Below are 22,505 nucleotides of genomic sequence, written 5' to 3'. Positions count from 1 at the left end.
GCCTCTTTGGTAACCCCTTGTGAAGGTGGATTGGGTAGGAGCTTTGTATGACATGGAAGCGGTATCAGAGGAGTAGCCTATGGATGTGCTCCGAAAGGAGGAACGGTGAAAGGAACGCCTGGGAGGGTGTGATTGTAAGGCTCCCATAGATTTCGCCGTGTCGGTGTCTTTTTTTCATTTTTTCTAGGGCCTCATCCACTTTTGTGCCGAACAGATGTTCCTGGTCAAAGGGATGGTTCAGGATGGAAGCTTGCACTTCTGGTTTAAATCCTGAGATCCTGAGCCAGGCATGGCGGCGGCGGACGACGCCAATATTGATGGTCCTGGAGGTGGTGTCTGCTGCATCTAGGGCACAACGGATGGAGGTATTCGTGATGATTTTACCCTCCTGAATTAACTTGTTTGCCCTGTTTTTGTATTTGTCAGGGAGATGTTGCATTATGGCTTCTAACTCGTCATAATGAGCCCTGTCATATCTAGCCAGTAACGCTTGCGTATTGGCGATACGCCATATGTTGGCAGCTTGTGATGCAGTGCGCTTGCCGGATGCGTCCAAGAGTTTTGACTCTTTGTCAGGTGGTGGTGCATCGCCTGACGTCTGGGAGTTGGCCCTCTTCCGTGCTGTGGATACTACCAGGGAATCTAGGGTTGCTGGCCCTCTGATGTAGGAGGGATCTGTAGGGGCGGCTTTGTATTTTTTGTCAATGCGCGGGTTAATAACGCTGGCTCTGAATGGGTCTTTAAAGACCTCTGGCGCATGTTTTACAACTCCTTTGAGCATGGGCAGTATGGAGGTGGCCCTATGTGTGGTGTCTAAAGTATCGAGGAGGAAATCCTCCTCCACGGGGTCGGTATGGAGATTTACCCCGTGGTAGTGTGCCGCCCTCTGGAGTAAATGGTTGAACCCCAATGAGTCGACGAGTGCGCCATGGTCCTTCTTGCTCTTCGGTCTTGAACCGTTTTCTTGGACTGAAAGGATGTGCACGCAGTCTCGAGCCTCGTGTTCAGGGGAGAGGCAGAGTTTACATACTTCGTGGAGATCGGTGTGGGGGAATTTGGACCCACATCGAGGGCACTTCTTGAAGGGAGTCCTTTCCATGAGCCAGGACCGGAGCTTGGGTAGGCCCGAAGGCCGGCGTCGACGACTGGAATCGAAGGTGTTGATCGATGAGAGCCGTGTCGAGTGTGGAGATCGCGATCAAAACAATACCACGAATTGGGGTGAGGATTGCGCGTCGACTGAACTGGAAACCTGTTCGGAACCGGAGCGCGAAGATCACATCCAAGCCCGATGGCGGAAAAAAACAATCTGAGGATGGAGCCGAAGCCCATGCGCAATACGATCCAAAGGAGGAGTCACCGACCTCATGACTTCCAAAGACTTTCCAAGAGGAAAAACAACTGCAAACATCCGGGCCCAACACCAGATGGCGATCTATGCACAAGTGTGTAATCTGCAGCTCATATGCTTCAAACACAATTATTTCAATAAATGTCTGAAAAGCCATTGTCTTATTTTTCATACATTTTACTTTGGGCATGCTAAAGTAACAACAAAAGGGTAGATCTGTTTCCACAATTTCCTGTGAGGTTGCTCATACCATCTGGTACTCTGGCAAGGTTAGGGGGTTCAGATGGGGAACTGTGGCCTAGCTAGGAATTGGGTGAACATCTCCTAAGGATGTGTGTGAACTGAGTCCCCATATTCTGAAGTTCATGTTGTCCAGATACAGTCCTATTTAATTCGTAGGAACCATATATCATTAGCAATGTAACAAAGAAAGCAACAGACCAATTACCATAAATAAATCGCCTTCCAATCTCCTTGAACTGTGTTTATGGTAACAAACACGTTTCAACACAGCTCAACTGAGTATGCAAGATAGAACATTAGGCCTTGTTACTGAGAACAGAGAAATAGTTATATGGCATTCCCTTAACCTCATTGTATGCATCATTCCATTATACTAACAATACTTCTCTGTCTCTTCGTACACCAAAGTAATTTGCTTTTGTTGACAAACAAAAATTAATTAATGCTTGGAAAGATTTTTTTCTCAACTCAAAGTAATTGGGAAGGCTTACCATCTTTAACATTTCCAAAGTAAAGGGGGGGATCAGAAATAAAGTAGATAAAGACATCTACATGTTTTGATGGTCAATTAGGTTTTTGGAGGCACTACGCTTCATCTACCATAGCTGTTGACCACTTTGAAAAAGCTTGCGTTTTTGTCTGTGTAAACTGAGCATTACATTTTAACAGAAAAACAAAAAGGATTACCTTTTGAGCTTGTAACGCCGCTTCCCTCTGCTGCCATCGCTTGTACAATCCAAATAAAGGAGTTGCTCCATCCACCCACTGAATAAGGCCTGATCTTGTGCCTAGTGGTGTCACCGAATAGTGCCTCGCATGAAAGTGGGGTGTCTCTTGACAATTGATTGTAGCAAACATAGTGTTCACAATAGACAGGAACTGCATTATTCTCTCATCCAAATGTAAATCTTCAAGCCCTGTGATGTTAAAATGTATTTATTTAGCATCCACTAGATCCTTTCACCATATTTCCCAGTACGTTTGAAACAAAGGTAAGGCAGTCGAATTTTAAGGATAAAGTTCATCATACAAGGTATCAATATAATTAGGGCCCATCTAAATCGAGGTTTAAAGAAATATTTGTAACGAAAATTTTAAACAAATTCAGAATTTGGATGGTGGCAAGTTCTTACCTTTAAATAGGTATGGATAGTTTTTTCCATCTGATCCCATGAACAGTAACTTTTTGGGCTTAGTTTTTGTAGGAAGGATAGTTATGATATTCCCCACACTGTGAATTGTGATTGTGTCTTTAGCAGACACCTCTCCTGGAAGAGCAATCTCAGTAGTAACCATTGTAGCCAAGCGTGGACTAATTTCTTCAAGACGCAAAAGATAGCTTGCACGTTTTTGTGCTCTTTGTTGTAAACTTAACATGATCTATTATAGTGGAAAAATAAAGATACAATATAGAAGGTTATGTAGAATAAATTCACTATTAATTTACATGTTCCAAAAGCAAATAGTAAATATAGCAAGTTAAACTGAATAAAACACTTATTTCAATGATAATGCGGTCTAAAATGTTTGTGAATCATTTAATAGATTTACTTCACAAGTAGATCTTTTAGGCACTTGTTTCAAGCCAACATCTAGTAAGGGTGAGTTGAATCTGTGTAACCAAAGGAACTCTCACTTCTAGTTTAGCAGAGTGGGAGGAGCAAATCAAGGAGATAACTGAGCAGGTGATGGGAGGGCCCTCTCTTCAGTCAGCCAATCGAGACCAAAGACAGTGGAGGACAAACACTAACCGCTCGGTCTGCTGCTGGAGCTGGGTTGGCCACATCTGCAACTTGTGACCTGTCAATCTAAGGGCCTAGCACTAGCCCAGGATCACAAGGCCAAGAACAGGAGCCCAGGGAGAGGTGTCAAAGGATCCAAGGGCATCTTGGCCGGCCACAATAATCAATACAGCCTAGGGGTCCCATTCACCGCGCTAATGCGCCACCAGAGCAGATTAGATGGCAGATTCCTACAGATGACAGGAGTGCAGGGGCTCCTCTATGTTGTGTCTGCCATTTTGGCTGGCTTAGCCATATAACGGCCCCTCCATCCCCCACAGTGAGGATCACTGCTCAGTCACATGTTGCAAACTATTAAAGAACAAAGGGCAACCCAGTATTCCTGGAAATCTGAGTAATCTTGGAAGGAAAAAAACAATGGAAAATTAAATCCTTTTGGTTAGGGGAGCCAGAATGTGCTAACCCCCAAGAACATATACAAAGGAAAAATTTACTTTGAAACAAGTAAAACGTTTATTAATTGGAGTTCAATTAAATGTACAAAGACAATAAAGTAGGTGTCTAACAAGTTTTGAAGCAGCTCTCATTTGAGTATTTAAAGAAATAGCAATCATTCTCCGATTTTGATTTGTCTGAAGTACATCTCAAGCAATTACAAGCTAGTAACCATCAAGTATAGGTGATGCTACCATCATCTTTCTGTCTTTACTTAGACTCTATAATGAATCATTAACTGGGGTAGAGAAGTTGACGACAAAAATTGACGTGTTAACTTTATTGGCTGACCATTCATTTACATAATGATTGAGCCGGTACTAACATTGGGTTCTATTGTTCTGTTTCACTGGTCACTTGCAGTCAACAAGGAATACCTACTTTGTTATCTTAGTCTATTTAATTGAACTGAAATTAATACAAGTTTCACTTCTTTTAAAAAAAAAAAAATAATCTTTATACATGTTAATGGGAACTGCATGTGACTGGAACCCATCGACAAACGCATAGCATTTTTTGATTCACACCTCTTCAAACAATTTCAATCATTTATGTTACAATAGTTTTATAAACAATTTTTCTTAAGGTGTTTCAGTAAATAGGCACAATTTGTTACCAGCAATTTACCACTGGCATCATGTATGTGTAACAATCTTAGAGTGCAATAAACAACATACTAGAATTTACTACATTGATCCATGTATGTGCCATCTTAGCACACTCAAGGAAGGAACAAGTTTGCTATGTATGGTTAAAACGCTGATTTTACAAACCTGCTTAAATGGCATCCAACTATTTCCAGGGTTTGCAGGATTTGAAGGATTACGTAGTTTTTCCAGAGCATTTTCAATGGCATCTCCATAATTGTCCTGAAACCATTTTTCATGCGGAGTTTCTGCCGGAGCAGTAGTAATGCTACATACATGTTCCAAAGCAAACACAATGGGTTTCATTAGTGCTGTGTGCTTCTCACGCATAATGGCAATCTTCTCTTCTCTAAGACAAAAAGAAAGAAAGGTCTGGTATTTCATCCAAATATAAAGTGCTACCTTTTGAAAGTGATGTAGTAATCAGAAGTAAGCAATACTCCAATGCATACTTGCGAAGAGTGGTGTTATTTTGCACTCGCTTCACTTCATCTTCTAGTTGCTGGATTCGTCTAAGCACATACATGTGTTGTTGTAAGAGGACTCCCAACCAAAGTTCATCCCATAGAACAGTGACCCTTCGCAGCTCAGCCACCAACATTTGAACCTACATAAAAGGAGACACCATAATTTATAAGACACATTCATACTGAGAAATTCCCAATTACAACTATGCTACATAAGAGGAAACTCAGAAATGTCTTCTACAATAGTCAGGAGATGAAAAGGTGTGGGGTCAATGGCTAAGAGTGAGTGTCCTGATCACTTCTTACTATGCAAAGAATGTTCTGGGATGCAGCTCTGCAGATAGCACATGCTGTGTGTCAGGAGGATAATGGATTTGAAAAAGTCTTTGGAAATGCTACTTCAAGCACCTCTCATCCCACCAGTTTCAACTTTGGTGGATTGATCACCTCTGTCATGTCACACATGCCACCAGATATGGCTTGACTAACATGACCACACAGTAGTACAACTTTTTTGTGGGAAAGCAAGTCTGAAATTCAGTTACCCCAGGACAAGAGAGCAATGGTTCCAATCTCACTTGCTGCCAAGGCATCCATAAGGCATTTAGGGACTCATCTAGGCACATTTGTGGTTACTACCATATGCAATGTATTGAGCACCCCAGCAACAATCACAAATGGTGAGTGACTGTGTGGCATTTGAACAGATGTTTCTCTGCTTGATTTCCCACTGCTTTCCCCTACGATATTGACTGAAAGAATTTAGAGAAATCTGAGGAAACTGTCATAGCACTGTCATGCTTCATTTAGAGGTTGTACGCCCTACCATGTATAAGATAGCCAATACACTGCCCACAGTACTTGAGGTACTGCCAACATTATCCAACATTTATTGAAGCAAGGAATCCTATCACCTGGGCAATCAGCAACATGTACTAGTGGCTAGATGGGAGTGAAGGGCAGACTAGAGAAGGGAATTTATGGAAGGCTATTGAGGCAGTGGTCATACTACTGACAAGCTTTGTTTATTTAAGGGGCGGACCCCTATAAATTCCTGTCTCTTCTGTATTAAGTCAGGAGGGTTCCCAAAGATATATGTTTTCTGCAGCTGGAGGGCATGTTCTTTTAAAGTGTGCTTTTCCCCAGAATGAAAGATACCTCTCCAATTAAGATAATCCCCAAAATCCATGCTGATAGTCAAATTCTGCTAAGGTTCCATGGGAGACAAAATCTTAGGGGTCAACCCGAAATTCTGCCCATGAAGTCAAATAGTAAAATAACATAATCGATGTAAACTAGGGAATGATATATCAACCACTATAAAGAACCTTATGGGATACACAGTAACTGGCACCATGAGTTTATGGTGCACATATAAGAGGGCCCATTTGAACATTGGCTCTATTGCCACTTATGCCTGAATGAGACCACACACTGGCTAAACCTTTTACCCAACTCTCCATGATGCCTCCCCACAGACCTACCTTTCTCTCTATTACAGTTTCTACAATAAAGTCCATCCTAAAATCCCCTCGACCATCTGTCGACTCTTAAGTTTTGCCTTCAGACCACATATAGCACTGTTGTCAAAACAATTTTTGTGGAAAATACCAATAGTGCCAGTCAAATTTGAATCAGCCCACTTCTTACTATCAGTTGCATTTCTTGTCAATAACATTTGCTTGTATTGTATTAAATGGCTTACACCCACTCTTTTTGTTTTTGTCTCGATTCTTAACCATTTTCTAGACTTGTATACTTCCACAACTTCACATCAGAAAACTTCTTTTCTTTTACTTTCAACGCTTTGTGAGTGTGCCGGTGTTCTTTCATTTCTGCATGTGCTGTTTCACCCCTCACAGCTGCACTCTTCGCACTGACCTAAAACCCAAAGCTTGTCCTTGGCTTCCTTCGCCCCTTCCAACTTATTGTATTTTAATTCAAGTAATCCTTGTTATGTGTGACATTTTTTACTCTGTTCCATTGCCACAGTTGCATCGGTCTTTCTTTACTTTTTTTTTCTTCTTTTTTTTAAGGACTAGCAGCGGCAATTTTTCATGCCATCTTGGAACCGTAAATTAAAACAAAATGGCCACTGGTTGAATAAGCATGCACAACCTTAGACATCCACACCCTGGGGCCACTGTAACATAAACATGTATACATGAGCTTTTGTGATTAAGTATGCATGCGTATTGATGCACAAGTTACTTACCTTCGGTAACGATATAACTGTAAGAAACGTTAGTTAGATTCCTTACCTTAGAATATCCCCAGGCGTCAGGCTGGATCCGGAAAGATTTTTCATCAGCAGTACCCCTGCGCGTCGCTAGGTGTCGTCTGCGGCTCCGCGTCCGTCGTCGTGATCGCCGGGATGACGTCGGAGTACTTAGACGCCACCCTCGTGCACCATCGTCAGTTCTGTACATAGCTTTCCGAGCAGGAACGCAGAGCCATGCAAGAAACCAGCACTGGTGCCATGAAACTAGGGCCCTGAAAGGGATGACCTTAACCCTAGATATCAGATCGCAGAACAGGGAGGAGGAGTGGGGCGGTAAGGAATCTAACTAATGTTTCTTACAGACATATCGTTACCGAAGGTAAGGAATATAACTAACGTGTTTCTTTCAGATGAACAAGTTCATCTGAAAGAAACACGTTAGTTATATTCCTTACCTTATAATAGATACCCCAGCAATACCAACCCCGGTGGTGGGTCTGCGAACCAAGATCACACCAGGAAGTCCTGGAGAACGGTGTGAGAAGTTGGCCTGATGTATGATGTCACTAGTTCTAGTGTACACCTTGTATCAGTCCAAACAACCCTTATGGTGATTGGTTGTAAAGTCAACCTTATAGACCAGCTATCCTAGTGGTAGCATGGACGAGAGCAGTCTTAGGCTAAACTCTGAATGGCATGTGAAGCCAGCTGTGATACCATAGATAATCCCTTGAATACCAAATGAAAGGACACCACAACAGATATATATATATAAAATAAAGTGTATTTATTCTAGTCAAACCCTCAGCACTCTTTATGAGATTAGAGGTAAGTACAACACAGTCTTATTTAAGCATACATTAAGTCATACAGGTAAGTAATACAGTTAGGCCCTAGGGGCCACGCAAACCATATACTAAAGAAGTGGTATAAGGACCACTGTCACGGAAATAGGATAGGCCTAGGCCTAGGGAATCGCTGGGGCTACACTACACTAGCAACAGTTAGGAAGTGGGAGGCCCACGGGATTCAGGTGCAGAGTGGAAACACTCACGCGTAATACGTAAAAGTCGATAGAATTACTAGCAGTTAGAAATTAACAGTTTAAGGACACTTCTGAAGCAGCTACAGAGTCGAGACTCGGAAACTAGACCCTAGGATAGTCACTAACCTTGTGAGCACCGAAGTACCCAAGTTACCTAGCCCACGGACTGCGGGTGCATAGGTGTGAACTTGCGTCGGGTTTCGTCGTGGACTTCTATGGATGCTTGAAGGAAAGTTGCTGACAGGCAGTCAGTGAAGAGTGTCCGGTGGATCCCAGGGCTGGGATCAAGAAGAGAGGATACCTGCAAGCAGAAGGGACGGAGTTAAGGTCACTAGCCAGTGACCACGTGGAACCAGGAAGGAACCAGGAAGGAACCAGGCGATGTCGTGAAGATTGCAGGTGAAGGTGAAGCTTGTCGCTGCAGCCACGGGGACCAGGAGACGTCGAGGACGACCAGGACCAGGAGGCGAGCTGTCCCACGAAGGCTCTTGCTGTCGGCGGCGTCGAAGTCGAACTAGGACTCACCAAGCCTTGGCAAGCGGAACCCACGAAGAACGGAGGACTTGCTTCTGGTGCAGACCAGGAAGGTCTGGGGTGCTTCTCCTTTGCAAGGAAGCGGGAGCCAGTCTGGAGGAGCCAAACCAGCAGTGAAGATTTCAGGATGCGTCGTCACAGAGGCCACTAGCCAACGGGCAAGCAACCGGACAGACGCGGCAAGCAGGAAAATGCAGAAGGGCCCCACGCAGGACTCGTGGAGTGTGGGGGGCTGATCTTCGGTGCAGATGGGGGTTGGGGCTTCTCAATCCCCGGTGCACAACTTCGAGGGTGCCTCAGAAGCTGCGCTGGAAGATACTAGCCACTTTTCCCAGGTAGCCGGTCCCACGTCGCCTCCACGGATCTCAGCTCGGCTGTGGATGTGGATCAGGGTCGGAGAAGTCTGGAAGTCAAGGCTCTGGTCGGGCCCTGCAGTCGGTCCCTCGTAGAACTTCAGCAAAGCAAAGGGTAGTCTCTTGATGGTGCCTGTTTGCGCAGGGTAGCCACTCCTTGGCCACAAGGGAGATTCTTCAGTCTTCTTCTTTCGTCGAATGTCGAAGGTCTAGAGTTTCTGTTCAAGTTGCAGGTTCAGGATAATCTAATCTCCTGAGGCCCAGCTACCACACTTATACTAATCTGGGGGGCTGGGTTGCCTGCTAGGTCACGCCTTATGGGTGGGACCTGGGAGGGGGGTGGTTACACCCCCTTCCCTTTGTCCAGTTTCGCGCCAGGACTGGGGCTGGAGTGCCCCAGCACCGGTTTGAACTGGACTATGCATGGGACACCTTGTGTGCCCTAGGCATGTCTCATTCCTTTCAGCCCTCCCTGCCCCAATACACTAAAGTCTGTCTGGGGAGGTAGAACGGGCCGGCAGAACGGGGATGTGGAAATATGCGTCCTGCAAGTCCAACGCTACCATCCAGTCTCCAGGGTCTAGGGGCAGCCAGAACCTGAGCTAAGGTGAGCATCTTGAACTTCTCCTTTCAGAGGAAGGCGTTGATGCTCCTGAGGTCCAAGATAGGACGTAGGCCCCCTTTGCCCTTCTTGGGAACCAGAAAGTAGTGGGAGTAACAACCCCGACCTACTTCTGGGCCAGGAACGCGCTCGATGGCCCCCTTGGCCAAGAGGGCCGTAACTTCCTCCTGCAGAAGTTGCAAGTGATCCCCCGACATGCGGTGGTACTGCGGTGGCATGGCTGGAGGGGTCGCCTTGAAGGGAGGGAGTACCCACCTGTCCGACGTGATGGTACGCCAGTTGAGCAGGTGATGGCGAACTCTGCCTCCCACTGGCGTTGAATGGGCCTGAAAGGTCGGACTAGGAAGGCTTTGAAGCAGATGCTGCGGTGGCAGGTGTGTGCTGACCGGCTCTCTGTCCCCCTGCTCCGCCTCGGCGGAATCCATGCCCACAGCCGCGTTGAGTCTGGTTCTGCGGCCTGTGGCTAGACGGACATGCGGGGCGCCCCTTCCTTGGCCACGAAAGGGGCGAAAAGCGTATGTTTGCTGGCACGGGCCGAGTGGCCCAAGGACTTGATCAGGGTAAAAAGACAGAGAAATCATTTAATCTCAGTGACATTCAGAGAAAATGTCTAATCTGTTTTTCCAAGGTATAAACATGTATTATATCCCTTTGGGAAGCCCCATAGCTTACACAGTTTAAGACACCACCACATTTCTGGTAGCCAATAAGCTTGTGTAAGAAATTCCAAAGATGAATGAATTACACTTCTCGTATATGTATTTTTTTTCTTTCACCCAACATCAGACTGCCTATATAAGCTCTCAGAGTAGGGGAATATGCTTTAAGGAGAAGTTATCACAGACTGCCTTTGCATCTCCTGGAGAGCTCCACAAATCTCGATCAGACAGAGTAAGAGGATCGTTCCAGATGTCACCAAGGCCCAAAGTGGTTCTTACGTAATTTATCTTAATGGACAACATTGTGTAAGTAAACATTTCTCAGCTGAGAGTAACTACCAAGTGCTATTACATTACTGCTCAGGAATTAAGGCGTGGCAGCAAAGTAGGAGTGATGAACAAGTTACTTACCTTCGGTAACGATGTATCTGTAAGAAACATTAGTTAGATTCCTCACCTTAGAATATCCCCAGGCGTCAGGCTGGATCCGGAAATATTTTTGTAGCAATACCCCTTGCGCGTCACTAGGTGTCGTCTGCGGCTCCGCGACCGTCGTTGGCGTTGTGCGCCGGAATGACATCGTCGGAGTACTTGGACGCCCCCCTCGCGCGCTGACGTCAGTTCTTGTACATAGCTTTCCGCGCCAGGAACGCAGAGCCATGCAAGATACCGACACTGGTGCCAAAAAATACTAGGGCCCTGAAAGGGATAGCCTTAACCCTAGATGTCAGTTCGCAGAACGGGGAGGATGGGTGGGTCGGTGAGGAATCTAACTAATGTTTCTTACAGATACATCGTTACCGAAGGTAAGTAACTTGTTCATCTGAAAGAAACACGTTAGTTAGATTCCTTACCTTAGAATAGATACCCCAGCAATACCAACCCCGGTGGTGGGTCTGCGAACCAAGATCACACCAGAAAGTCCTGGAGAACAGAACGGCCAAAGAAGCCATCTCTCCGGACTTGGCTGTCCAGGCAATAGTGCTTGGCAAACGTGTGCAGTGAGGCCCACGTCGCCGCCTGACAGATGTCCTGCAAGGGAACTCCCCGTCCCAGGGCAGTAGTCGCTGCTGTGGCCCGGGTGGAATGGGCTATCAGCCCAACAGGAGGGTCCTTTTTCACCAAGGAGTAACAAACCTTTATACACAATACGACCCACCGTGAGATGGTCCGCATGTGTACAGCCCTCCCCTTCTTAGCACCTACGTATCCAACTAAAAGTTGGTCGTCCACCCGGAACTGTTTGGTGCGGTCCAAATAAAAGGACAGCGCACGTTTGGGGTCCAGACGGTGGAGCCTCTCTTCCTCTTTCGATGGATGCGGAGGCGGAAAGAAGGTGGACAATGTGACAGATTGCCCGATGTGAAAGGGGGTCACCACTTTAGGAAGAAAGGAAGGGTGAGTCCGGAGGACAACCTTGTCCGGATGAACAGAAAAGGAGGATTAGATGACAAAGCCTGGAGCTCACTCACCCGTCTAGCCGAGGTGATAGCTACCAGGAAAGCAGTCTTAAGAGGCAGAAGACGAAGGGGACAATTGTGAAGAGGCTCAAAGGGAGCGCACATCAGAAAGGTCAAGACAAGATTCAAATCCCACTGAGGCATTACGAAGGGGACAGGAGGGAACATGTGAGTAATGCCTTTAAGAAAACGCGAAACAACAGGGGATTTGAAAAGAGAAGGCTGATCAGGAAGCAGTAAGAAAGCAGAGATTGCAGAAAGATAACCTTTCAAGGTGCCCAGAGCAGAGCCCTGCTGGGCCAAAGAAAGAAGAAAGAGTAGAACCTCAGAAAGAGTGCCGGAAAGGGGATCCACAGCCTTTGCTGTGCACCATGCCACAAATTTGTTCCACTTGCAGGCGTATACCAATTTTGTGGAGGGATGCCTGGCTGCCAGAATGACGTTACAGACTTCAGGAGGCAAGTCAAATGGCATCAACTGTCGCCGCTCAATCTACACGCATGGAGGTGGAGACTGGACAGGTTCGGGTGGAGGACCGTCCCCTGCTGCTGCAACAGAAGGTCCTCCTGAAGAGGCAGTCGTACCGGAGGATCGATTGACATACTGAGTAGCTCGGGATACCAGTACCTTCGTGCCCAATCTGGAGCCACTAAGATGACTTGGGGCCGGTCGCGCCTGATCTTCTTCTGCACTCTGGGCAGAAGTGGTATAGGCGGAAAGGCGTACAACAGACCGCAACTCCACTCGCGACGAAAAGCGTCTCCGAGCGAGTGCCGCCTTGGAAATTCCAACGCGCAGAACTGCTGACATTGCACGTTCTCTTCGGTGGCGAATAGATCTAACCAAGGCTCTCCCCACTGCAGAAAGAGACCTTGCCCCACGTCTGAGTTCAGACGCCATTCGTGATCCATCATGCACCGGCAGCTGAGTTCGTCTGCTCTGGCGTTCAGAGAGCCCGCCAGATGTTGAACCACCAGGATGATGCCCTGGTGTTCCAGCCATGTCCAGAGGCGTAGAGCCTCCTGACCAACGGTCCACGACCCCACCCCGCCTTGTTTGTTGCAATACCACATGGTGGTGGTGTTGTCCGTGAACACCTGCACGACACTTCCCCGGACAGAAGGAAGGCAAGCCGGATCGCTCTCGGCTCCAACAAGTTGATATGGAGTTGAGACTCCGCCGGAGACCAGAGGCCTCTGATCTCCGCCTCTCCCATATGGCCCCCCCCATCCCAGGAGGGACGCATCCGTCACTACTACGTGCTCCGGTTGGGGTAGGGAGAGGCATCTGCCCCTGACCCAATCGCGGTCCGTGAGCCACCACTGCAACTGTTTCGCAGTGCCCTCCGAGATCAATACATGGTCGGACAGGTTGCCTCGATGCTGGGCCCACTGAAACTTCCCACTGCAGAGCCCGCTTCGCCACCTGGCGTAATGCACCAACAGGATGCAGGAGGCCATCAGCCCCAGAAGGAGCAGCACCAACCTGACCGAAACCCAGGATAGAGGCCGAAAGATGGGAATCAGAGCCTGAATATCCCGGACCCCTTGTTCCGGAGGATAGGCACGGAACTGCACCGAATCTAGAACCGCTCCGATAAAGAGGAGCTTCTGGCAGGGACTCAGGTGAGACTTCGGCACACTGATGGAGAACCCCAGCGAATGCAGGAGGTCGGCTGTAGTCTGGAGGTGGGAGACGACTTGCTGGGGCGAGCCCGCCTTCAACAGCCAGTCGTCGAGATAGGGGGAAGACTGGAACCCCTGATCTGCGCAGGTGAGCTGCGACCACCGCCATCACTTTCGTGAACACCCGAGGGGCACTGGTGAGGCCGAAGGGGAGCACGGTGAACTGAAAGTGCTCCTGACCCACCGTGAACCGCAGGTAACGCCGGTGGGCCGGCAGGACGGGGATGTGAAAATAGGCGTCCTGCAAGTCCAACGCTACCATCCAGTCTCCAGGGTCGAGGGCAGCCAGAACCTGAGCTAAAGTTAGCATCTTGAACCGTTCCTTCCGGAGGAAGGCGTTGACGCTCCTGAGGTCTAAGATAGGGCGTAGGCCCCCTTTGCCCTTCTTGGGAACCAGAAAGTAGAGGGAATAGCAACCACGACCTACTTCTGGACCAGGAACGCGCTCGACGGCCTCTTTGGCCAAGAGGGCCGTAACTTCCTCCCGCAGAAGATTCAAGTGATCCCCAGACATACGGTGGCACTGCGGTGGCATGGCTGGAGGTGTCATCTCGAAGGGGAGGGAGTAGCCCCTTCGTACGATTTGCAGCACCCACCTGTCCGATGTGATGGATCGCCAGTGGAGCAGGTGATGGTGAAAGCTCGGACTAGGAGGGCTTTGAGGCGGATGCTGCTGGGGTGAATGTGGACTGACCGGCACGTTGTCCTCCAGTACCGCCTCGGCGGAATCCACGTCCGCGTGCAGGTTGGTTCTGCGGCCGGTGGGTAGGCGGACGTGAGGAGGCGCCCCTTCCTTGGCCACGAAAGGGACGAAAGGCGGAAGTTTGCGGCCGCGGGCCGAGAGACCCAAGGACTTGCCCGTAGCCCGGGAGTCCTTGAAATGAGCCAGCGCACTATCCGCCTTCTCACCAAAAAGGCGAGTGCCATCCAAGGGCATATCCATGAGGGTACTCTGGACATCCCCCCGATAAAGACGTGGACCGCAGCCAGGCGTGGCGCCGGAGCGCCACCGTGGTGGAAGTCGCCCTAACCAGCGAGTCCGTGGTGTCTAGTCCACACCGTATGGCATGCCGTGCTGCATCTCGCCCGTCAGCAAGCGCCTGGTTGAGTCGTGTCCGGGCCTCCTCCGGGCACAGGGGCAGCACGTCCTCCACCACATCCCACAGAGAGTGGGAGAAACGGTCCAAGAGGCAAGCAGTGTTCAAAGACCGCAGGCCCAAACTCAGGGAAGAGAACAGCTTCTTTCCAAACTGCTCCAACCTCTTGGATTCCCGCCCGATCAGAGCCTGAATATCCCGGAACCCTTGTTCCGGAGGATAGGCCCGGAACTGCACCAAATCTAGAACTGCTCTGATAAAGAGGAGCATCTGGCAGGGACTCAGGTGAGACCTCGGCACATTGATGGAGAACCCCAGCGAATGCAGGAGGTCGGCTGTAGTCTGGAGGTGGGAGACGACTTGCTGGGGCGAGCCCCGCCTTCAACAGCCAGTCGTCGAGATAGGGGAAGACTGGAACCCCTGATCTGCGCAGGTGAGCTGCGACCACCGCCATCACTTTCGTGAACACCCGAGGGGCACTGGTGAGGCCGAAGGGGAGCACGGTGAACTGAAAGTGCTCCTGACCCACCGTGAACCGCAGGTAACGCCGGTGGGCCGGCAGGACGGGGATGTGAAGATAGGCGTCCTGCAAGACCAACGCTACCATCCAGTCTCCAGGGTCGAGGGCAGCCAGAACCTGAGCTAAAGTGAGCATCTTGAACCGTTTCTTCCGGAGGAAGGCGTTGACGCTCCTGAGTTCCAAGATAGGGCATAGGCCCCCTTTGCCCTTCTTGGGAACCAGAAAGTAGTGGGAATAGCAACCACGACCTACTTCTGGACCAGGAACGCGCTCGACGGCCTCTTTGGCCAAGAGGGCCGTAACTTCCTCCCGCAGAAGATTCAAGTGATCCCCAGACATACGGTGGCACTGCGGTGGCATGGCTGGAGGTGTCGTCTCGAAGGGGAGGGAGTAGCCCCTTCGTACGATTTGCAGCACCCACCTGTCCGATGTGATGGATCGCCAGTGGAGCAGGTGATGGCGAAAGCTCGGACTAGGAGGGCTTTGAGGCGGATGCTGCCGGGGTGGATGTGGACTGACCGGCACGTTGTCCTCCAGTACCGCCTCGGCGGAATCCACGTCCGCGTGCAGGTTGGATCTGCGGCCGGTGGGTAGGCGGACGTGAGGAGGCGCCCCTTCCATGGCCACGAAAGGGACGAAAGGCGGAAGTTTGCGGCCGCGGGCCGAGAGACCCAAGGACTGGCCCGTAGCCCGGGAGTCCTTGAAATGAGCCAGCGCACTATCCGCCTTCTCACCAAAAAGGCGAGTGCCATCCTAGGGCATATCCATGAGGGTACTCTGGACATCCCCCGATAAAGACGTGGACCGCAGCCAGGCGTGGCGCCAGAGCGCCACCGTGGTGGAAATCGCCCTACCCAGCGAGTCCGTGGTGTCTAGTCCACACCGTATGGCATGCCGTGCTGCATCTCGCCCGTCAGCAAGCGCCTGGGTGAGTCGTGTCCGGGCCTCCTCCGGGCACAGGGGCAGCACGTCTTCCACCGCATCCCACAGAGAGTGGGAGAAACGGTCCAAGAGGCAAGCGGTGTTCAAAGACCGCAGGCCCAAACTCAGGGAAGAGAACAGCTTCTTTCCAAACTGCTCCAACCTCTTGGATTCCCGATCCAGAGGAGCGGACGGGAAGGAGGATTGGGAAGTTGATGCCTGGATAACCAGACTCTCGGGGGTGGGGTGTTGGGACAGGAAACTGGGGTCGCCCGGAGCAGGCCGGTGGCGCCGGGCCACGTTCCGATCCACAGGAGGAACTGTGGAGGGCTTGGACCTAGTTCCCTGCAGAACGTCTATGAGGGACTCATTGAACTGCAGCAGAGGCTCTGTGGAGCTTGCTGACGGTTGAAGCACCTCTGTGAGGATGTTAGTCCTCACGGCCACAGCAGGCAACTCGAGCCCAAGGGCTTCGGCCGCCTTGCGCAGCAGCACTGAGAAAGCTGCACCTTCCTCCGAGGCCACAGTCGGAGGAGAGATGAAACCAGCGTCCGGGGAGGTGTCCAGACCACTGGCATCCCCCAGTTCGTCTGCCCAGTCCTGTGAAAGTTTGGGCCTGTCTGGCCATAGGGTCCTCAGACTCCTCCCAGTCGCTCCCGTCATCCGATTCCTGATAAACAGAGGAATGATCGGAGCCGGGCAGTAGATGAAATGCTCATCCATCGGCGTCGGGTGCGGCGTCGAGCGGCGCCGGGCCTGGACTAAACCGGGGAACTTAGTCCTCCGTGGACGGCGCCAGAGGCAGAACTGGTGTCAGCGGAGGAGGCGTCGTGAGGTCGACCGGCGCCGGCTGACCTCCGCCGGAGTCGCGCCAGTCCCAGGGACCGGCGGGTATGGAGACGAACGCGGCTCCTGCAGCTCTGATGGAGCCGCGGGGGTGGGACCACCCTGACCCTCGGCCGAATCGCGCGACCGGCGAGGGGAGTCCTAATAGCGGTGTCGCCTCTTGGACTTCTTTGATCGCTTCAACTTACCCGAAGACTTCGAGCCCGACGAGCGATGATGGTGGTGGTTGCGGCTCCGCAACCTGTCCTTGGACCTCCTCCTGGGCCAGGAACGTGAACGGCGCGGAGCCGTGTGCCGAAGCTCAAGAAGCTTACGGGACTGCTCCCGCCTAGCTTTCGAGGTCAAGGCCTGACAATCGAGGCACGACTTCACGTCGTGGTCGGCCCCCAGGCAGTAAAGGCACCGGCGATGGTGGTCCGTCACCGACATCAGTCGATGACAGGGGTCACAGGCTTTAAACCCAGGCATCCTACCGGCACCAGAGTAGAGTCGACAGAAGACCAAAAAGAGTCAAAAAAGTTTAGTAAAAAAGTGACTAAGGGGTAAGCTCTTCCCGGATCGGCGCTGTCTGGCGCGGAAAAAAGAACAACTGACGTCAGCGCGCGAGGGCGGCGTCTAAGTACTCTGAGAACGTCATTCCGGCGCACGACGCCAACGACGGACGCGGAGCAGCAGACGACGCCTAGCGACGCGCAAGGGGTATTGCTACAAAAATCTTTCCGGATCCAGCCTGACGCCTGGGGATATTCTAAGGTGAGGAATCTAACTAACGTGTTTCTTTCAGATATTGAATTCAGAAGTTCAAACAACTCATCTTTGGTAAATTTAAATGTTGTCTAACTTTTAAGCTTGGATCATTTTTTATAACATCTAAAGTACATTTGGGGATTTGTTCTTATCTTTAGGGAGGATGTGATCAAGATTGTCATGAGATGCAGTCTGAATCGTTTTCCTTCAATGGGTAAAGGTATTTAGTAAGGCCTTTACTACGGTATTTAGTAAGGCCTTTACTACATCGTTTGATCATTTGGCGGGAAAATGAGAATATTAGGGCACTGATATGTGCAGAGTTCAAGGATCATATTATTGGCTTACCTGTTCTTATTGAGGTTTTCACGCATTTATTCTGCTAACAGTCCCAAACAGGATGGCAGAAAAATATAACCTTACCCAATCCCCATGCACACACTAGCCCGCCTGTCCCCAGTCCAGAGCAGTTTTTCAAGTTATCCACTGCAACATTGCTTTTACAACAAACAGAAAAAAGAGTTCTGAAGAGGACCCACTAGAAAGAACCAGAAGCTGGTCAGAGAGAAGCATGTTTTTTAGCACAATTCAGTCAATGGTGTGCAACTTGATTGTCCGCTCTTCTGTCCCCCCTTTTAAGATTTTAAGCACACTCTTCTCAATAACCAAACATTCTCTGCTACTTTTGTCCAGTTATTCTAGAAACGTCAGGCACGCCACTGTTTGTCAGATGAACAGAGTCACCTCCTCTACAGGGTCTGAACTCTGCTCGGAGTCAGGCCTGCTGCCTCAACGAGTAGCTGTACAAGTTCAGTTGTAGTATTGCCCCTACTAATACCTCTTGGGGGCAGTTCCCACAGGAACAAGTCAGTGACATTCTGCTCAAAATGTTCCCCGCCCGGTTACTGGATCTGCAAAAACAGCAATAAAGTTAAACCTTTTTACATGCATGTGCTTTAGTATTAGTCTAGTCAAACACAAGAGGTGGGCCAGAGACAGTAAAGCTGGGCCTCTAATCATATGTAACAAAAAAAACGCTAGTACTGTACTGCTTTCATGGAGGCACATCTTGAAATGAAACAAGAAGTGTCAAAGATCATATTTTTCTGAATTAATCAAAGAGTTTATTTATTTTGAATTTTTTAACCTTCCATTTTAACAAGAAGAATTTTTGAAAAATAAACAATCAATTAATGGTAATTTTTAGAACAATTTTACCACACCATTCATTATAAAACATACTATTCTGCCGTGAAATTCATTACCATATGTTCATACATTCACAACCACACATATCCTGAGTATCTCACAAGCACACATATCCTAAATATCTAGCTAGAACATAAACAAAAAAATTCTATTAGGACCACAGAGAGATTTTGAACATGATAATCTCTATATTAGTTTCTTTTTTTCAGAAAAGCGTTTTAGGAATTCTTGTGGTCTCTTCACTAGGTCTACGCATTTCGAGACCCCTTCTTTCCAGGGGCTCTCATCAGGACCTGTGGAGATAATAAAGCCTTTTTCAATATGCCAGGGAACCCCTGTCTTCTCTTATGAGCATACAAAAACCTCATTTAAAAATTGAATTACCTCTAGTGAAATGCTGTAGATATCTGCCGCAAAATATGACTTGAGTAGAAAAAGGTGTATGAGTAGGTGTAACATCAGTCAAAGACTAAAAGAGACATTCCGAACTTACATTCAACTAAGCGGACTTACTTTGCAAGTTCTGTTCTTGAGAGTTGACAACGCACTATTTGAATAAAGTGGTGTGGTGACAGCTGAAAAAACGAGAGGAACCCTTTAAATGTCTGATTCCATAGGACTTTTTGTGCAAAGCGGTAGACAATCATAATTCAAAATTACATCGTACCTCTGTTAAAAGTCGGAAGGAGTACGTATTTGTTCTTTAATTGTGGCTGTAGTTAATGTCAACCGGTCCTAAAAGGGCTGGAAAGGAATTATCGTACCATTAGTGTTTGAGTGGGAACCGTGTCGCGGTATTTAAAGAAGTCATGCAGAAAAAATACCTTGTGTTGTTAAGGTCGGTCGTACTTTTGAATTCCATAAAAGCCTGAGGAAAAAACGTTGATGTGCCGTTAGAATGCTAATAAATACATGATAGAACGCGCTTTGTAGTGCTTTCAGTCCATGTGGCAGGAGCATAACTTAATTTTCGCCTCGTCTCAAGTCAGTTTCCGATCGAGTGCCGCTGACGTCGATCACGTAGAATGACATGATCTGGTATTTGTGTATGCTGAAGCTTGGCATCGAAGAAAGACTTTCACTACATCATGCTGTTTTTAAATGTGCATTCTTCCGAGTGGAATAAAGGATATTTTTTCGCAACGCAATTGAGCTCTTCATAATTAAATGTCCGCATGCGGCTTTCTCAACGGCACAGCTTGTCTGTTTGAAGACAATGTGAAGCCAATAAAATAGCTGAAAACTTCTTCATTATTAATGCAGGATTTAATTGTATTGTATAGAGAAATAAGCTTAATTTATTGTTTGCAGACCGAGCTGAGTCTGCACTGATACTACGATAGTTGAACTTAAAACATGTGTTGTTGGTAATATCTCCTCGTTGTAGAATAAAACCTGATGAGTCAGTATAAGAATGCTGACTGTCTGTTATCTAATGGGAAAACTTTATTGATACTTAAGGTCTGAACAAATAGTGAAGAATCAATGGATGGAGTGAACTGGGTATTGGTCGTCCAGTGGGAAGACATTCTTGCTAATTAACGTTCTTGGAAGTGGTGAAGGCACCAAGAATGAAGAATTTAGCTCAACTTGTATAGTTCAGAAAGTTCATTAAGTCCGCTAATGGCAGTGTTGAATATCAACATGGCTTCTTGTCGAGATAATTTGAGTTCCAAATCGCCACCTCTTTCGTCACATACAACTTTTGAAATGACTGTCCATCTGAGGTCTTTAATTTGATGATTGTACTTTTTCCAATGATCGACCAATGGAGCTGATTGTACATTCTTATTGATTCGAGATTTGTGTTGGGACACTCTTATTCGAATTTCTTGGCTGGTTTTACCTATATATAGTAGGTTACAGGGACACCGAATCCCATAGACGACAAATTTACTTTTACAATTTGTGAATGCCTCATATTTCCAAAAAATTGAATTGTGTTCGAAGAGAGATCCTTCTTCTGTAGAATCACAGCAAATGCAGGTGCCGCATTTGTGATGGCCTTGAATTGGTTGAAGTCCGACATACTCTCGCATAGAGATTTGTTTGCACAAAAAGTCCTATGGAAGAACAAAAGTTACTTACCTGTAAACTGTGGTTCTCCAGTATTGGTGTCTTTCATAGATTCACATGCTTGAATATTCCCCGTCGTCGAAGTGGGAGTCCCACGGTACATAACAAAGCAATGTAGTAATAACATAAGCCTATTAGGCCTACAGGAAAGAAAAAACCATAGAGTTTTCATGGATAGACAACTTGTCACCTTTATAACATATCACTGTCGTTATGTTCTAGGTCAAATCCAGCCAATCAGGCGTCCGCACCCTCTAGAACCCTCTCCCCAGAGACTCAGGCTCTCAGATTTTCGTAGCACAAGAGTGACATAAAGTCAAATACAAGGAAGAGCCTCTGAGGGGAGGTGGGTGGGTCGCATGTGAATCTATGAAAGACACCAATACTGGAGAACCACAGTTTACAGGTAAGTAACTTTTGTTCTTCTCCAGTATTGGGGTGTCTTTCATAGATTCACATGCTTGAATAAGAGTAGTGAGCAGTAGTAGCAGAATAATACAAGGTACAGAAGAAGCCAAATAGTAGTATAGACAGTGCAAAGACTATATGCATAAAATCGATGTCTATCTATATATATTAGATATATATATACGTAAATATATCTATAACATCTTATACATAAATATTTAAAGAAATAAAAGTACCTTGTATGCAGGAGGAGGGAAGCAACAGAGGCTCACCTTATTTAAAAAGATTACGAAGGACTGCCTGTCCCACAGCTGTATCCGTGTTGTCTGCATCATCCAGACAGTAGTGTCTCGTAAAGGTGTGTCTGCTGGACCATGTCGCCGCTTTACAGATGGCTTGAAGAGGAACTCCAGCAAACAGCGCAGTGGAAGAAGAAACCTTCCTTGTGGAGTGCGCTTTCACAGCAGCAGCGAGAGGTTTTCCAGCTTGTTGATGGCAAAAGGCAATAGCAGAGGATATCCAACGTGCTATAGATGGTTTGGTGACAGGATGACCTTGCCGCATGCGCCCGTAGGCGACAAAGAGTTGGTCAGTTTTTCGAATGGCAGCAGTTCTCTGAAGATAGAATTTGAGACATCTCTTGATATCTAAAGAATGAAGTGACTTTTCTGCAAACGTCTGAGGATTAGGAAAAAATGTTTTCAAAACAACCGGCTGATTGAGGTGAAATTCAGATGGCACCTTCGGGATATAGGCCGGATTGGTGCGTAGCAGAACAGAGTCTTTAGTAAATTGAAGAAAAGGAGGGTTAATGGTAAAGGCTTGCAAGTCACTGACCCGGCGAGAGGATGTAAGCGCCAGGAGAAGAGAAGTCTTCCAGGTGACATGTTTGAGGCTGGCCTTATGTATAGGCTCGAAAGGCGATTTCATCAGCTGCGCCAATACCATGTTTAGATGCCAAGGAGGAGGAGGCCGACGTATCGGAGGAAACGTACGAAACAGTCCCTTGAAGAATTGTTTCATTACTCTTGACGAGTAAAGGGAGTTCGAGCCATCTTGGCGGAATCGTGAGATCGCTGCTAAAAAGACCTTAAGGGTAGCATATGACAGGACTGATTTTGCGAGGTGCAAAAAGAAAGGTAGTAGTTGTTCAGGCT

General features: G+C 48.0%; 1 protein-coding gene across 1 annotated transcript in view; it reads right to left on the bottom strand.

The window, feature by feature from the left end:
- The window catches only part of SMG1 (SMG1 nonsense mediated mRNA decay associated PI3K related kinase), a 1,471,505-nt gene that overhangs the window by 538,575 nt on the left and 910,425 nt on the right, over positions 1–22,505 (bottom strand). Inside the window, exons 38-41 of the mRNA XM_085628855.1 lie at positions 4,931–5,085; positions 4,605–4,827; positions 2,728–2,974; positions 2,282–2,511 (exon numbers count right to left, since the gene is read on the bottom strand). Coding sequence (XP_085484981.1) covers positions 2,282–2,511; positions 2,728–2,974; positions 4,605–4,827; positions 4,931–5,085 — 855 coding nt within the window. The remainder of the gene's footprint in view (positions 1–2,281; positions 2,512–2,727; positions 2,975–4,604; positions 4,828–4,930; positions 5,086–22,505) is intronic.

This window comes from Triturus cristatus, chromosome 10, assembly GCF_964204655.1.
Source record: "Triturus cristatus chromosome 10, aTriCri1.1, whole genome shotgun sequence".
In the NCBI taxonomy this organism is placed as follows: domain Eukaryota; kingdom Metazoa; phylum Chordata; class Amphibia; order Caudata; family Salamandridae; genus Triturus; species Triturus cristatus.
This window is presented reverse-complemented; position numbering and strand designations above follow the sequence as displayed.